We start from the raw sequence: 17533 nt of genomic DNA on the forward strand, positions 1-17533 counted from the left end.
GAAAAAATCACCAAACTAAACATATGAATACATCAAAATCAAACACATTGCATAAAAAGGAAAATATTTCATTATTAGATCAAGCAGTGTGCTACTTCCAGACTTATGCCTTCTAAATAGGTTTCAATAGATACAAAAGAAAGTTTGCAAAATAACAACACTTAAAAAGAAAAAAGGACCCTTAAAATACCCCCCAAAATTTAAGATAATAAAAAGACTTCATTAGAAGAATAAAGAGATAAGATAAAAACAGGCAGTTCCAAAGCCGGTCCAAAATTCCAAAAAAGGTCATAAGCCATAAAAATCTTATCAAAATCCAAAAATCATGTTAAAATCCTAAAACGGTAAAAGCAGCATCCAAAACAAGCCATAGGTCATCAGAGCTGAATAATCAATCATCTGGAACAGGTGCGTGTTTCCTAGAAAAATATTGCTTCATCATGTTGACATGGAAAACTTTAGGTTTCCTATTAGAATCAGGGTAGGCAAGCAAATAGTTAGTGTCACTCAACTGACTTATGACTGGTCCTGAACCTTTGGCAGAGGATGAGACTGCTACAGCTTTCTGGAGACATAAGCATGCAAAAGCATGCAAAAGATGAGGCACTAAATGTTTGCGTAGGATTTAACAATGTAAAACAAATGTGGGAGAAGCTAGAAGGAATATATAATAGGAAAACAAAGAACCATGTAAAGTACCTTTACAAGGAGTTATTTTCTCTGAAGGAGACTGCTGAGAGAGGCAGCCTGAATAAACACACAGAAATTTTTACAGAACTCCTGGCTAAACTTGAGAGATGTGGGAAAGAACGAGATGATGATATGAAAAAGGCACTGGTTTCGAGCTCTCTTCATCAGCATCATACGTTAATTTCCTGTGTGCTAGAAAATTCTGACCAAAACCTGAGTCAGATTATATCAAATTTAAAAGACCAAGATCTTAAAGAAAGACAGGAACTGGGGACTGTGTCGGAGCAAGCAAACTTTACTATGGGGAGAAACAAACAAACAAAGGGTAGTGACATGAGTCATCGCCCGAATCCACAAAAGGGCACAGACCAACACAGACGGAAGTTCTGTTTTAAATGCAGCTCTCCAAATCATCTTCAATGAAAATGCAATAGGTGGCAGACAACAGCGAGGCCTGACTTTAAACAAAGGCAAGCTGAAGTGAGAGAAGCCCCTAGGCCAGCCTTTCCCAACCAGTGGGCCACCAGGTGTTGTTGGACCACAAGTCCCATCAGCCTCAGCCAGCATTGCCAATGCTCAGGAAAGATGGGAATTAAGAACATAAGAACATAAGAAGAGCCTGCTGGATCAGGCCAGTGGCCCATCTAGTCCAGCATCCTGTTCTCACAGTGGCCAACCAGGTGCCTGGGGGAAGCCCGCAAGCAGGACCCGAGTGCAAGAACACTCTCCCCTCCTGAGGCTTCCGGCAACTGGTCTTCAGAAGCATGCTGCCTCTGACTAGGGTGGCAGAGCACAGCCATCACGGCTAGTAGCCATTGATAGCCCTGTCCTCCATGAATTGGTCTAATCTTCTTTTAAAGCCATCCAAGCTGGTGGCCATTACTGCATCTTGTGGGAGCAAATTCCATAGTTTAACTATGCGCTGAGTAAAGAAGTACTTCCTTTTGTCTGTCCTGAATCTTCCAACATTCAGCTTCTTGGAATGTCCACGAGTTCTAGTATTATGAGAGAGGGAGAAGAACTTTTCTCTATCCACTTTCTCAATGCCATGCATAATTTTATACACTTCTATCATGTCTCCTCTGACCCGCCTTTTCTCTAAACTAAAAAGCCCCAAATGCTGCAACCTTTCCTCGTAAAGGAGTCGCTCCATCCCCTTGATCATTCTGGTTGCCCTCTTCTGAACCTTTTCCAACTCTATAATATCCTTTTTGAGATGAGGCGACCAGAACTGTACACAGTATTCCAAATGCGGCCGCACCATAGATTTATACAATGGCATTATGATATTGGTTGTTTTATTTTCAATACCTTTCCTAATTATCGCTAGCATGGAATTTGACTTTTTCACAGCTGCCGCACACTGGGTCGACATTTTCATCGTGCTGTCCACTACAACCCCGAGGTCTCTCTCCTGGTCGGTCACCGCCAGTTCAGACCCCATGAGCGTGTATGTGAAATTAAGATTTTTTGCTCCAATATGCATAGTTTTACACTTGTTTATATTGAATTGCATTTGCCATTTTTCTGCCCATTCACTCAGTTTGGAGAGGTCTTTTTGGAGCTCTTCGCAATCCCTTTTTGTTTTAACAACCCTGAACAATTTAGTGTCATCAGCAAACTTGGCCACTTCACTGCTCACTCCTAATTCTAGGTCATTAATGAACAAGTTGAAAAGTACAGGTCCCAATACCGATCCTTGAGGGACTCCACTTTCTACAGCCCTCCATTGGGAGAACTGTCCGTTTATTCCTACTCTCTGCTTTCTGCTTCTTAACCAATTCCTTATCCACAAGAGGACCTCTCCTCTTATTCCATGACTGCTAAGCTTCCTCAGAAGCCTTTGGTGAGGTACCTTGTCAAACGCTTTTTGAAAGTCTAAGTACACTATGTCCACTGGATCACCTCTATCTATATGCTTGTTGACACTCTCAAAGAATTCTAATAGGTTACTGAGACAGGACTTTCCCTTGCAGAAGCCATGCTGGCTCTGCTTCAGCAAGGCTTGTTCTTCTATGTGCTTAGTTAATCTAGCTTTAATAATACTTTCTACCAGTTTTCCAGGGACAGAAGTTAAGCTAACTGGCCTGTAATTTCCGGGATCCCCTCTGGATCCCTTTTTGAAGATTGGCGTTACATTTGCCACTTTCCATTCCTCAGGCACGGAGGAGGACCCGAGGGACAAGTTACATATTTTAGTTAGCAGATCAGCAATTTCACCTTTGAGTTCTTTGAGAACTCTCGGGTGGATGCCATCCGGGCCCGGTGATTTGTCAGTTTTTATATTGTCCATTAAGCTTAGAACTTCCTCTCTCGTTACCACTATTTGTCTTAGTTCCTCAGAATCCCTTCCTGCAAATGTTAGTTCAGGTTCAGGGATCTGCCCTATATCTTCCACTGTGAAGACAGATGCAAAGAATTCATTTAGCTTCTCTGCAATCTCCTTATCGTTCTTTAGTACACCTTTGACTCCCTTATCATCCAAGGGTCCAATCGTCTCCCTAGATGGTCTCCTGCTTTGAATGTATTTATAGAATTTTTTGTTGTTGGTTTTTATGTTCTTAGCAATGTGCTCCTCAAATTCTTTTTTAGCATCCCTTATTGTCTTCTTGCATTTCCCCCCCCCACCCCGTCGAAGGAGCTCAGAGACTTGCGAAATAGCCACACTCAATTCCCACCAGATAACACATTCAAGATCCATCCTCCCTATTGCTAACTTCGTTTGAGCATTTAACCCCATGTGCACGGCTTCCAGAAAGTCTCTGTTATACTCACACTGGCCATCTTCCTGACGTCTCACATGGCCTGATAAACATGCAAGGAATTTCTTTCAATTTGCACAATATCTTGCCACCTGCATTAGATCTCGAGCATCAGCTGTAGAATACATTTCATCTGCCTAGTTAACCAAGTCCAAACTGTGTCCTTATTCAAAGAACCCAAAATATCAGCCACTGCCTTTGCCTTGGGAGGGGACCAACATACAATCTCTTGGACAATTTTATTACGAGCTGGCCCCATCCCAGTGGTTTCCACCACATTTTTCATTATAATGGGTGCAAGTAGCTGCGACTCCTTCCATTCAGGATTTAAAGGAGCAGATGATATAGCCTCTTCTGGGAGGGGGGAAGAGAGGGGGAAGGCCCCATTCCTCCTCCCCATCACCTGAAACATGCATGACTGTGGCCACCAGCCCCTGTTGGACCTGCAACTGTTTTTCCAGTTCTTGAATTTGAGCTTTACACTTACCATGGCTAACATTCAACCGTTGCTCTCGTGCTCTAACCAATAGGTGCTCAGCAATTAATTTTGCCCTGGTTCATTCATCCTCTTTCTTTTTCAACTCCTTACAAGCCATCTCAGCCTGAGCTAATGCCTCATCTCTCTCCCTCTCCATTTGTCTTAACGAAAAAGCCCACCTGATTTTTCTGCTACCATATTTATTTGTTCAAGGCCAAAATTATCAGTCGTTTCTCCATCCTTCATTCAAATCTACCCATTCCTTATCAAAAGTTTCCAACTACTTCACTCTTTGGCATAAACCTCTTTCCTTATCAAATGCCTCCTCTGCCTGCGCCAACTTACTCCTTGACTCCTTTCAAAGATCTGACAAATCCTGACATGCATTATAAAATCCCCAAGGTGCTGCAGCATTCTCCTTTCATTTGGAAGGCTTGTATTCTTTACAACATTCCTCATAGGCCCCATTCATGATTTGCATGGGGTTCTCTCTTTTAAAACAACTATTACCCCACACGCACCTTCCCTTATTCATCAATGATTTCTCTATTTTCGTTAGGCGCTCTACTGGATTCATAAAGCGTTTTGTTCCCTCCATGGCTGCCACTTTTGCCATAGCTTAGAAATCTCCAACACCGAAAGCCAAATGCAAAGAGTTCAACAATGCACACACAAAACATCCAAACCTAGTTTCAAAATAAGTTCAGGGATGAGCCAACTTCAAATGCCACATTCCCAGGTCAAGTCACTCATGAGGAAAGCTGTTGCCCACCAGCTTTTTCTCCCAGATTGACTCTCAATAGGAAAAACAAGAGGGGGGTTTCTAAAGGGACAGGAACCAGTTGGGAGTCTCTGGCAGCCAGAGCCCTGAACCTTCTCAGTGCAAATCTCATTTCCACTTTTCCCAAGTGCCTAGCGCCACCAGCTCAAGCCACTTGCAAGGCTTTGTTCACCACGATTTTGCGGAAGCGGATGGAGACACAAGTGTTATCAAGGGCTTTCAAGATGGATGGGACCCAGTTTAGGGAACCCCCTTAGTAGCTTCTGGCCACTCGTGGGTTAACCTTCTCTATCCAGTATCAACTTTGGCCAAACACAGTGCCACAATTGCTGCCACTGTTTGCCAAAGCTTTGTTGCCAGGGACAGAAGAGGAGAGAGATAACCATGTGCCACGGAATTTCTATACCTTAACCTCTAAATTACCACAGCATTTAAAGGACATTTCCCCACTTATTTTAAACCAAGAGACAGCAAACCATAATAAGAAAGGAAAAGGAAATCACACCCATTGCAGACACATGCAGAACTTGGCTACCTGTTTCCCTGGATTGCAGGACTGTTCAGACGTTACTTTATTTCCTGCAACCCTGGCTGCCCACCAGTCTCCGCCAGTCTGTTACATTTGCTCTTGGGAACCTGAGTGTGTGAACTTGCCACCTCCCTGTCCCATGAAACACACCTCCTTGAGAGGAGGGGGATCTCTTGCTAGGGGTAAGAACAAGCGCTTTGCCCTGAAGTGTGCCTAAATGGTGCGTATATATATATTTAACCCAAGAAATGCAGGTCCAAACCAGACTAAAGCAAAGTTTGATTTTATTGAGAAAAAGAGTAGAACAGTGTTACATAAGAACATAAGAGCCTGCTGGATCAGGCCAGTGGCCCATCTAGTCCAGCATCCTGTTCTCACAGTGGCCAACCAGGTGCCTGGGGGAAGCCCGCAAGCAGGACCCGAGTGCAAGAACACTCTCCCCTCCTGAGGCTTCCGGCAACTGGTTAATAAGAACATAAGAACATAAGAAGAGCCTGCTGGATCAGGCCAGTGGCCCATCTAGTCCAGCATCCTGTTCTCACAGTGGCCAACCAGGTGCCTGGGGGAAGCCCGCAAGCAGGACCCGAGTGCAAGAACACTCTCCCCTCCTGAGGCTTCCAGCAACTGGTTTTCAGAAGCATACTGCCTCTGACTAGGGTGGCAGAGCACAGCCATCTTGGCTAGTAGCCATTACAGAATTACTTGGGTGCGTGGCAGCATTAATCATTGATATCCTAACCCATTCATAACTTTAAACTAAAGAGATTAAAGGACCCTATTCCTATTAAAAGTAGGAATGATTACCTCTCCTAGGCCCTGAGTGGGCGGCTGAATACAGCTGAAGCTATGTGGAAGAGCTCTGATCCAAAACCAGGAAGGAATCTCTTGGTCTCCAGGGTTTGCACCAAGACCCAGAGTCTCCCCGGTTCTGTCCCTGCAGTCCCTCCATGCATTCCTTGAGAGCGTAGCACACAGGTTGGAGCTCTGATCTCTCTGGCCCCCCTTCTCCTTCTCTCTCTAGATTCAAGCCTCATTTTTAAAAGACTTTTTCCACTCTCCCCCTCCAGCAAAGGAGGGGACTGGGAATCTGCTGATCTTGTGTGTGTGTGTGTGCCTGCATGAGAGTTTCTTACTGACCCTGAAAAACTAAGGCTCCTTAGAATGAACAATGGAGGATTCTACGGTGAGTGAGGGAAGTCTGCCAAAGAAGAAGATAACATTTATGCCGTAGCTTTTGGTTAATTCTGTTTCTTAACGCTGCCCTTGTTGTTCTTCGCACAACACCTGTGGAACTCATAACCAGCCATACCAGCGGGGCAGGGGTGTGAGAGGTGGGGGTGGGAGTTATAGTTCCTGGCCTTGCACCTCCTGGGTTCCACTTGAACCAAAATGGGGTTAGCCAAGCAATCGTAACACTTCTTTGATGAGAAGTAAGGTAGCTACTCTGACTGAATCTCTTTCCACACTCCAAGCATCGATAACATTGGTCCCTTGTGAGTTCTTTGATGTTGTGTAAAGGAGCTACTCCACCTGAAGGTCTTTCCACACTCCAAACATTTATAAGGTTTGTCCTCTGTGTGAGATCTGTGATGCGAAGTAAGTTGGTGACCCCGACTGAAGGTCTTTCCACAATCCAGGCATTTATAAGGTTTGTCCCCTGTGTGAGTTCTTTGATGCAAAGTAAGGTTTCCACACTGACTGAAGGTCTTTCCACACTCCAAGCATTTATGAGGTTTGTCCCCTGTGTGAGTTCTTTTATGTTTACTAAAGGCACTACTGTCACTGAAGCTCTTTCCACACTCGAAGCATGTATAAGGTTTGTCTCCTGTGTGACATCTGTGATGCCTAGTAAGGTGGCTACTCCGACTGAAGCTCTTTCCACACTCCAAACATTTATAACGTTTGTCCTATGTGTGAGATCTGTGATGCGAAGTAAGTTGGTCACCTCAACTGAAGGTCTTTCCACACTCCAGGCATTTATAAGGTTTGTCCCCTGTGTGACTTCTTTGATGCAAAGTAAGGTTTCCACCCCGACTGAAGGTCTTTCCACACTCCAGGCATTTATAAGGTTTGTCCCCTGTGTGAGTTCTTTGATGCGAAGTAAGGTGGTCACTCCGACTGAAGCTCTTTCCACACTCGAAGCATTTATAAGGTTTGTCTCTTGTGTGAGTTTTGTGATGCAAAATAAGGTGGCTACTCTGACTGAAGCTCTTTCCACATTCCAAGCATTTATGAGGTTTTTCCCCTGTGTGAATTCTTTGATGCGAAGTAAGGGCGCTACTCTGACTGAAGCTCTTTCCACACTCAAAGCATTTATAAGGTTTGTCTCCTGTGTGAGTTCTTTGATGCGAAGTAAGGCTATCACTCCGACTAAAGCTCTTTCCACATTCCAAGCATTCATAAGGTTTGTCCCCTGTATGAGTTTTGTGATGCCTAATAAGGTAGCTACTCAGACTGAAGCTTTTTCCACACTCCAAGCATTCATAAGGTTTGTCCCCTGTGTGAGTTCTTTTATGTTTACTAAAGACACTACTGTCACTGAAGCTCCTTCCACACTCGAAGCATTTATAAGGTTTGTCTCCCGTGTGAGTTCTTTGATGTGAAGTAAGGCTGTCACTCTGACTGAAGCTCTTTCCACACTCCAAGCGTTTATGAGGTTTGTCCCCTGTGTGACTTCTTTTATGTTTACTAAAGACACTACTGTCACTGAAGCTCTTTCCACACTCCAAGCATTTATAAGGTTTGTCTCCCGTGTGAGTTCTTTGATGCGAAGTAAGGTTGTCACTCCGACTGAAGCTCTTCCCACATTCCAAGCATTTATGAGGTTTGTCCCCTGTGTGAGTTCTTTTATGTTTACTAAAGACACTACTGTCACTGAAGCTCTTTCCACACTCTAAGCATTTATAAGGTTTGTCTCCCGTGTGAATTCTTTGATGCGAAGTAAGGCTGCTACTCTGACTGAAGCTCTTTCCACACTCAAAGCATTGATAAGGTTTGTCCCCTGTGTGAATTCTTTCATGTTTACTAAGGGTGCTACTGTCACTGAAGCTCTTTCCACACTCCAAACATTTGTAAGGTTTCTCTCCTGTGTGACTTCTTTGATGCGAAGTAAGGTGGCCACTCTGACTAAAGCTCTTTCCACATTCCAAGCATTTATAAGGTTTGTCCCCTGTGTGAGTTCTTTGATGCGAAGTAAGGTGGCCACTCTGACTAAAGCTCTTTCCACATTCCAAGCATTTATGAGGTTTTTCCCCTGTGTCCGTCTGTCGCTCTTCTTGTCTCTTTGCTCCATCTTGACTCCTCAGTTTCTGCTCCTGCATCTGCTCCTCAGCTTTTTCCAGTGATATTTCAGATGGTTCTCCCTCAGCCTTGACTCCCCAGATGTATCCTGATGGAATGAAAAGGAAAGGAGATAAAATGATGTGGATAAATCCTGTGAATATATTATGATTTGTTCTTTGAAAACATATTTCTGGGAGTTCTGTTGACATCAGAGTTTAACTGTCGAAGCTCGACACCTTGTACGGAGTTATTTTAGCAGTAGGTGCTTGGACATGTAGTGAAAGCGGGGAGGGCAACTCCCACCTACTGTCACTATGTAGTGAAAGGCTTGAGCCCACCAGCTGTCTGCCTTCACCATCCCAGGAGTCAATCCCCAGGTTTGGGCAATTGATCCCAGCAAGTCCTGCTTTGACAAGGTTGTGCATGCTCACACCAACCCTGCAAGGTAGTAACTGCCACCACCCTTCTAGCTGGTTAGCACTCTGGGGCGAAGGGAACTGCAGAGCCCAGTTAAAACACCAGAGCTTCTCAGGAGAAGAGTATGGATGCACTCCTTGTCCCTTCTAAAGTCTCAGGTAAAACATTCCTCTGTTACACGGTAGTTGTAGTTGAATGGCAAGGACTGAATTTAGGAACTAAACCCCCTCTCTGGAGTGAACACACGTTGGTTAAGATAATTAAAATTTATTAAAAAGAAAATAAGAAAAGCATAAAAGTTTTACAAATAACAAAGAGGTACACCAATAAATTTTAGTAGCAATTTAGATCCTTTTACCAGACTCCCAAAAAGTTCAGGTTTAAAAAGGAATACAGTAAGAGACTTTTGGCACAGATTACAATCACAAAAGCTTCCTAGCCTAAGCTATACTTACAGACCATAAGATCTGCAGATGAATAGCCTTCCTCCCCTCAGGGAACTTGCGTGTCGGGATGAAAAAGGAGCCACAACAGAACATCACCTATGCAATAGGCTGACCCTCCGAAGTGGGACACAAACCCAGAGTTCTGAGCCCCTTGTTATGGAAAAGATCTTGGCCCAGCCGGAGACAATTAACCAATTGACATTTCCATCAAAAGGATGAAAACAGTCTTCCCACGGCACCTGGCGCCTCCTCTTGGTTTCCCATTACAAACTCAAGGAGTTTTACAGCCTTGACAGAACCAGGCCCCTTCTGCTGATCAGGAGGTGCTAAGCTAACTGTCAGCCGATAGCGCTGTGTTGTAAAATCACCAAGTCACAGTGATGGGGGGAACCAAAGGTTTAACTGCTTGCCAGCAGGTTAACAAAACAGATGTCAAGGGGAAAAATCCTCACAAGGCTTTGGTGTTCAGCCATTTTAAATGCAGGCCAGGGTAAAGCTGGCAAGCTGGCATGACAGAACACAGGTTGTGAAAAGAGATGCAGAGAGAGACGACTGTCATAAAAATCTGCTCTCTTGTTCCTCCATTTAAGGTGGACAGCCCAGTACTTATAATGGGGAAATATTATATAGCCATATGATGGGGAATGAAACATACATAAGCAAGTTATATTCTTCTATAAAACCACTTGTATTCAAAAAGGTTCATAACATATTAATAGATTTGTGAAAGCAAGACTCTTTTTTTCTTTTAGCGCAGTCTTCCCTGACTCTGGTTTGTCCTTTAGATAGTTTGGTAGACAGTGCTGGGGAGGAGTCAGTGGTCGTGGTGCACGTTGGCACCAACATAAGAACATAAGAAGAGCCTGCTGGATCAGGCCAGTGGCCCATCTAGTCCAGCATCCTGTTCTCACAGTGGCCAACCAGGTGCCTGGGGGAAGCCCGCAAGCAGGACCCGAGTGCAAGAACACTCTCCCCTCCTGAGGCTTCCGGCAACTGGTCTTCAGAAGCATGCTGCCTCTGACTAGGGTGGCAGAGCACAGCCATCATGGCTAGTAGCCATTGATAGCCCTGTCCTCCATGAATTGGTCTAATCTTCTTTTAAAGCCGTCCAAGCTGGTGGCCATTACTGCATCTTGTGGGAGCAAATTCCATAATTTAACTATGCGCTGAGTAAAGAAGTACTTCCTTTTGTCTGTCCTGAATCTTCCAACATTCAGCTTCTTTGAATGTCCACGAGTTCTAGTATTATGAGAGAGGGAGAAGAACTTTTCTCTATCCACTTTCTCAATGCCATGCATAATTTTATACACTTCTATCATGTCTCCTCTGACCCGCCTTTTCTCTAAACTAAAAAGCCCCAAATGCTGCAACCTTTCCTCGTAAGGGAGTCGCTCCATCCCCTTGATCATTCTGGTTGCCCTCTTCTGAACCTTTTCCAACTCTAGAATATCCTTTTTGAGATGAGGCGACCAGAACTGTACACAGTATTCCAAATGCGGCCGCACCATAGATTTATACAACGGCATTATGATATCGGCTGTTTTATTTTCAATACCTTTCCTAATTATTGCTAGCATGGAATTTGCCTTTTTCACAGCTGCCGCACACTGGGTCGACATTTTCATCGTGCTCTCCACTACAACCCCGAGGTCTCTCTCCTGGTTGGTCACCGCCAGTTCAGACCCCATCAGCGTATATGTGAAATTAAGATTTTTTGCTCCAATATGCAAAACGACATGGGGAAATGCAGCCGTGAGGTCCTGGAAGCAAACTTTAGGTTGCTAGGTAGGAAGCTGAAAGCCAGGACCTCCAAGGTGGCTTTCTCTGAAATGCTACCGGTTCCACGCACAGGACCAGCCAGACAGGCACAGCTTTGCAGTCTCAATGCGTGGATGAGACGATGGTGTCGGGTGGAAGGGTTTGGATTTGTTAGGCACTGGGGAACATTTTGGGAGAAGCTGGGCCTGTACAAAAGGGACAGGCTCCACTTGAACCAGAATGGAACCAGACTGCTGGCACTTAAAATTAAAAAGGTGGCAGAGCAGCTTTTAAACTGACTGAGGGGGGAAACCCGACAGGAGCTGAGGAAGGTCCAGTTTGGAATAAACCTCCCCCCTGGGATAAAGACCAAAGAAATGATGACATTTTAAAAGGAGTAGGCCTAGAAGTAGGCGTTGTGAGAGCAGGGGCACAGGATATAAATTCAGAAGAGCAAAATTACCACAGGCCAAACCCAGAGCTTGGAAAAGTTACTTTTTTGAACTACAACTCCCATATCCCAATGTAGTAGCCATGCTGGCTGGGGCTGATGGGAGTTGTAGTTCAAAAAAGTAACTTTTCCAAGCTCTGGAACCACAAGTGCCAAAGACACTTGAAGAGAGACACTGCTTACAAGTGCCTGTACGTTAATGCTAGGAGCCTGCGAACCAAGATGGGAGAACTGGAGTGCTTGGTCTTAAAGAAGAGCATTGATATAGTGAGCATAACGGAGACCTGGTGGAATGGAGAAAACCAGTGGGATACGGTTATCCCTGGATATAAACTATATCGGAAGGACAGGGAAGGACGTATTGGTGGCGGAGTCGCTCTATATGTGAAAGAAGGCATTGAATCCAGCAAGCTCGAAACCCCAAAAGAGGCAGACTCCTCCACAGAATCATTGTGTGTGGTGATACCATGCCCCAGGAGGAATTTAATACTGGGAACGATCTATCGTCCCCCTGATCAAAATGCTCAGGGAGACCTGGAGATGAGATATGAAATTGAGGAAGCATCCAAACTAGGAAATGTGGTAGTAATGGGTGACTTCAACTACCCGGACATAGACTGGCTGCATATGTGTTCCAGTCATGACAAAGAAGCAAAATTTCTAGATATTCTAAATGATTATTCCCTAGACCAGTTGGTCATGGAACCGACCAGAGGGACGGCAACCCTGGACTTAATCCTCAGTGGGGACCGGGACCTGGTGCGAGATGTAAGTGTTGTTGAACCGATTGGGAGCAGTGACCACAGTGCTATTAAATTAAACATACATGTAAATGGCCAATTGCCAAGAAAATCCAACACGGTCACATTTGACTTCAAAAGAGGAAACTTCACAAAAATGAGGGGATTGGTAGAAAGAAAGCTGAAAAACAAAGTCCAGAGGGTCACATCACTCGAAAATGCTTGGAAGTTGTTTAAAAACACTATATTAGAAGCTCAACTGGAGTGCATACCACAGATTAGAGAAGGTAACCCCAGGGCCAAGAAGATGCCAGCATGGTTAACGAGCAAGGTCAAAGAAGCTCTAAGAGGCAAAAAGTCTTCCTTTAGAAAATGGAAGTCTTGTCTGAATGAAGAAAATAAAAAAGAACACAAACTCTTGCAAGAGAAATGCAAGAAGACAATAAGGAATTTGAGGAGCACATTGCTAAGAACATAAAAACCAACAACAAAAAATTCTATAAATACATTCAAAGCAGGAGACCATCTAGGGAGACAATTGGACCCTTGGATGATAAGGGAGTCAAAGGTGTACTAAAGAACGATAAGGAGATTGCAGAGAAGCTAAATGAATTCTTTGCATCTGTCTTCACAGTGGAAGATATAGGGCAGATCCCTGAACCTGAACTAACATTTGCAGGAAGGGATTCTGAGGAACTGAGACAAATAGTGGTAACGAGAGAGGAAGTTCTAGGCTTAATGGACAATATAAAAACTGACCAATCACCGGGCCCAGATGGCATCCACCCGAGAGTTCTCAAAGAACTTAAATGTGAAATTGCTGATCTGCTAACTAAACATGTAACTTGTCCCTCGGGTCCTCCTCCGTGTCCGAGGACTGGAAAGTGGCCAATGTAACGCCAATATTCAAAAAGGGATCCAGAGGGGATCCCGGAAATTATAGGCCAGTTAGCTTAAGTTCTGTCCCTGGAAAAGACAGAAAAGGGCCAGAGTATATGGTTTGGATCTCTGAAAGGGAAATGATGGTGTGTTGCGTATAAATAAATGCTCCCTTCCTGAATACATTTTCTCTGAAAAACGTCCTACTGATTTTGATGGAGTCAACTTTGATGAGAGCATGTTTGGGATTGGAGCTTAATTTTAACTTCCAGTTTATGATTCAGTTATAATTTGCATAGCGAAAGGGCTGCAGCAATGGGGGTGGTGGGTGGGGGAGTGAGAAATTTGTCAGAGAGAGTGTTTCTCCCCCCACCCCCTACTCCCCATAATCCATCTCTGGTACCAACCATGCAGATGCTGAATTAGACAAAATATTCAAAAGCACATAAAGCGAAGGTCTAAGTGATGGTATGATTCTGAAAAATATATGTAGAAAGGAATGATGGAAAATATATTCTATGGCTGAGTACACAATAATGTCCAATTTCTAATGCACCTGCAATTTACCACACAGAGTGTGATGTGAACTGCTAGCTTTGTAGACAAGATGTACATCCACTCCCAATGACAACACACCAATAAAAGGCAGAGGTGTGCTAATACAGAAATATAAAATGCAAAGATAAAATGCACAACAATATCTGGAATGTGGCAACATTCTTGCAGAAACTGCACTTGGGCTGTCTTCAGGGCTGGCAAGGACTTCGACTCCAATGCGTGGGGACAGGATCCAGGAGGGCACCAGCCCTGCTCACAGACTGGTGCAAGCACAGGGGTGCCCACCTTGATTCTGCAAGCTGCCACCTCTGCCTCTTCCTAGGCCCCAAAGGCAAAAACTGGACGGAAGGAGGAAGGGGGGAGAGGGGGGGGACTCTCCCAAGCTCCAAGGGAGCAGCTCTTCCCACTGTGGAGTTTGGACTACAGCTCCCAGAATCCCTAGTGAGAAACTGACTTTCCACTCCATGCATCATTGGCGCAAATGGCCTTCAACATCTATCAGTCAAGAAAACGTGTCTCCTTACTGAAAGAGGCTCCAATCTCATAATTCTCCTCCATGGCTTCCCTGCGCGGAGCACTTTGGCCCGGATCCAGGAGATCCACTCCTCCTCCGTGAAATGCACAGCTGCTGCCTCCTCCTCCTCCTCCTCCAAGTTCACCAGACCCTGGAAGAAGAACATGCCCTCTGCTCAACAGACGGCCTCTTCCGCACAGACCATTGCATCCAGCTTGAAAGGGGAAGGGCAACAGGGTGTGCTTCAATCACTCACAGCACTCAAAGCGCTCCTCCCACATGTCAAAGTTGGATCCTGAGGCGAGGGTCCAGTAAGGATCTGGCCCACAGACCCAGAAAGGGGGCCCACAGCTGGTTTTGAGACTGGAGGGCTGTAAACGCCATAAGCAGAAAGGGCATTTACCTTGGCCCGTTCCCCAAAAGAGCAAAACATTAGGATCAAATCCAGAACATCTCAACACGGCCATTTAGGTGAAGGGCATTTGCCTTGCATGCAAAAAGTCCTGGGTTCAATTCTCAGCAGCATCTCCAGGCAGGGCTGGGAAAGGCTCCCTACTTGAAACCCGGGACACCAGCTGCCAGTCAGTGCAGGTAATACTGAGCTACGTGGACCAAGTCAATATAAGGCACCTTCCTCTGTTTCCACAAAGCTCGCACAAACACAGCCAGTTTTCAATAATGTCATCCCTGGCCACTCTTCCCAATTCCTCAAGTAAATGACTTTCTGATCATTTAATTTATAATGAAATAAAACTGGCCTCTTCTCTAAAGTGAGCAGCTGGGGTGCAAAGCGGGAGGCTGACACCACCCTTGCCTACCTTGCAGGGCTGCAGTTTGGACGACTGAGATGAGCTTATTTGCTGGTATGTTTATTCAGACCTTCCAAGGGCCCCAGAGTGGGAAATGTAGGTTGATCTCCCCCTCCCTAACCTTCAGCAGCAGCAACGATGTTGTAAGGTCAGGAAGGCAAGGAGATGATTGTCCTAATGTGTGTATGTGTGTGTGTGAGAGAGAGAGAGAGAGAGAGAGACAGAGAGAGAGAGAGAGAGATTATCTGCATTGGGGGGAGGCTTGAGGAGATCCCAAGAAGAGGCAAAGTGCATTTGGGGGAGAGGGTAAGCACTGAGCTGGGGGTTCGACTGGATGGTCTTACCGGTCCCTTCCAACTCTATGATTCTACATAAAGCGTGTTTCCTCCCAGGAACTATCGGAGTGCAGAAATGGGCTCGCAGAAACACACTGTCGACAGAATGGACAATAAAACAGGCCCCGTTTGTAGGTGGAGAAAACCCCATGAATTCCTGGGGGGAGATGTGGGGGGGAGGATCTCCCCCTTTTCCACCCCCCAAAGGCAAATTCCTGACCCTCTCCCCACCCCCACTGCTGCACCTCTCTCTCGCTCTTGCGTCCTCGCCACGATTCAGCCTCTTCTTCCTCCTCCTCTTCCTCCTCCTCGGAACTTAATCAAGCCTCTTTGCTTCCTATTGTCTCCCTCCCTCCTATTTGCATGACCACTTCCTGCCTCTCTAGGAAGCAGAGCGCAGATCCTTTCCCCGCTGGAGGACTGAATGCCAGGCGCGCTCTGGGCCAACGTCTTGCAGGCTCTGCCCCTTGCGCAAATCCAGGGCGCAGGCGCGGAGGTTCCTACTACGCCCTGTTGCCAAAGCGCTTTTTGCAAACAGCATTTCAATGGTTTCTGCCCTGCATGCAGCCTTTGATGTGACCTAGCAGGGAGAGGCGACTTAATATTACTTGTATATGTAAACACACACACAAATAGGGAAGGTGCCCTCCAACTATTAAAGTACCTGCGGAGGGTAAATGAACATCTTTTAGTAATATACAGTGAAGTGAACGCTGTAAGTCATTTAAGTCAATTTATATTTTTTTTCTTGGTTTTTATTATGCACTTTTTTCACTGTCCAACTTTCACATCCACACACAGAGATCGGGAATACCATGGTCTGAATGATCCTGACTTTGGTGTTCAGTGATACGTCTTTGCATTTGGGGACCTTTTCTAGTTCTCTCATAGCTGCCCTCCCCAGTCTTAGCCTTCTTCTGATTTCTTGACTGTTGTCTCCATTTTGGTTAATGACGGTGCCAAGGTATTGATAACACAGCCCAACAAAATATATATATATATTTTTAGTTGCCAAGGATGTTTGACTGACTTTAGGGTATTTTGGGGGTGCTAAATCCAAAAATGACATTAGTTTTGCCGAATTGGCTCTAGTTTTTGAGATAATGGATACCCCTCAAATGACAATTGTACCCCAATACGACCTGTAGCTGCTGACATATGCAGCAGGGTTTGGTCTGTCTTTTAACTCTTGAACATTGTTTTGCAAGTTTATCCATTGCATATAATATCATATTGATACTTTGGTGTGCCTATGGTGTGGAGAGAGCCGCAAAACCATTACAATGACTGTTATTTTTGTGTTGTGAATGTGAAAGGCTTCAATCGCTACAAGAAACATAAGTGGGAGTATCCTGATTTGGACTCAGCAAGGCGACCTGTGCCACACAGTGAAGACGTTCCCATACCAGTGTTTACCTCACTGCCTGACCTTCCATTGTCAGATGTTGAAGAAATGCTGGACGTGGAGTGTCGCACAGGTGGTAGCCCTGGAAGTGGATATGAAGAAAGCTTTTCAACACCTGAGCAGTTCTCCCAAAAAGAACTCAGTGATCTGATACGAGACCTGTCTGTCAAAGCAAGCATCTGAACTTTTAGCATCCAGGCTATGGAAAAGAACTGTCTACAGCCGGAAGCTAACATAACAGCTTATCGGACAAAAGAGGAGGGACTTCTTCCATACTTCAGCCAAGATGAAGAACTTGTATACTGCAATAACATTCCTGGACTTCTTCTCCAAATGGGACTACTGGAATATCGAACAGAATATTTTTATAGACAGCGCCACCAGAAGCTTGAAATGTGTTTTATTGCACAATGGTAACCACTATGCATCTCTTCCAATTGCTCACTCAACAAAACTTAAAGAAGAATATGAAAATATCAAAATGGTCTTGCAGAAGCTCTGCTATCATGAGCACCAGTGGTCTATTTGTGTTGATCTAAAGATGGTGAACTTCTTGCTTGGGCAGCAAAGTGGATACACGAAGTACCTTTGTTTCATTGGAAAAAAGTGACATGACCTTCAAGGGAACACATGACTGTAGCTGCAGCGAACGGCAGGTTGACAGAGAAAAAATCATTCTCCCACCACTCCATATCAAGC

The 17533-nt window shown here is 45.0% G+C and overlaps 1 protein-coding gene across 2 annotated transcripts; it reads right to left on the reverse strand.

Moving 5' to 3' along the window:
* Positions 1-5520: 5520 nt before the first annotated feature.
* On the reverse strand, positions 5521-15738 carry LOC133381936 (zinc finger protein 135-like). 2 transcript variants are annotated; one of them, XM_061621546.1, is made up of 3 exons: positions 15675-15735; positions 14296-14436; positions 5521-8628 (listed from the first exon to the last, which is right to left on the reverse strand). In XM_061621546.1, the coding sequence occupies exons 2-3, from the start codon at positions 14327-14329 to the stop codon at positions 7187-7189; spliced, it is 1476 nt and encodes a 491-aa protein (XP_061477530.1). In that variant the 5' UTR covers positions 14330-14436; positions 15675-15735; the 3' UTR covers positions 5521-7186. The 2 variants fall into 2 exon arrangements, with proteins under 2 accessions (XP_061477530.1, XP_061477531.1); XM_061621547.1 differs by lacking the exon at positions 14296-14436 and having other exon boundaries at positions 15675-15738.
* Between the last annotated feature and the right edge of the window lie 1795 nt (positions 15739-17533).

This window comes from Rhineura floridana, chromosome 3, assembly GCF_030035675.1.
Source record: "Rhineura floridana isolate rRhiFlo1 chromosome 3, rRhiFlo1.hap2, whole genome shotgun sequence".
NCBI classification, from domain to species: domain Eukaryota; kingdom Metazoa; phylum Chordata; class Lepidosauria; order Squamata; family Rhineuridae; genus Rhineura; species Rhineura floridana.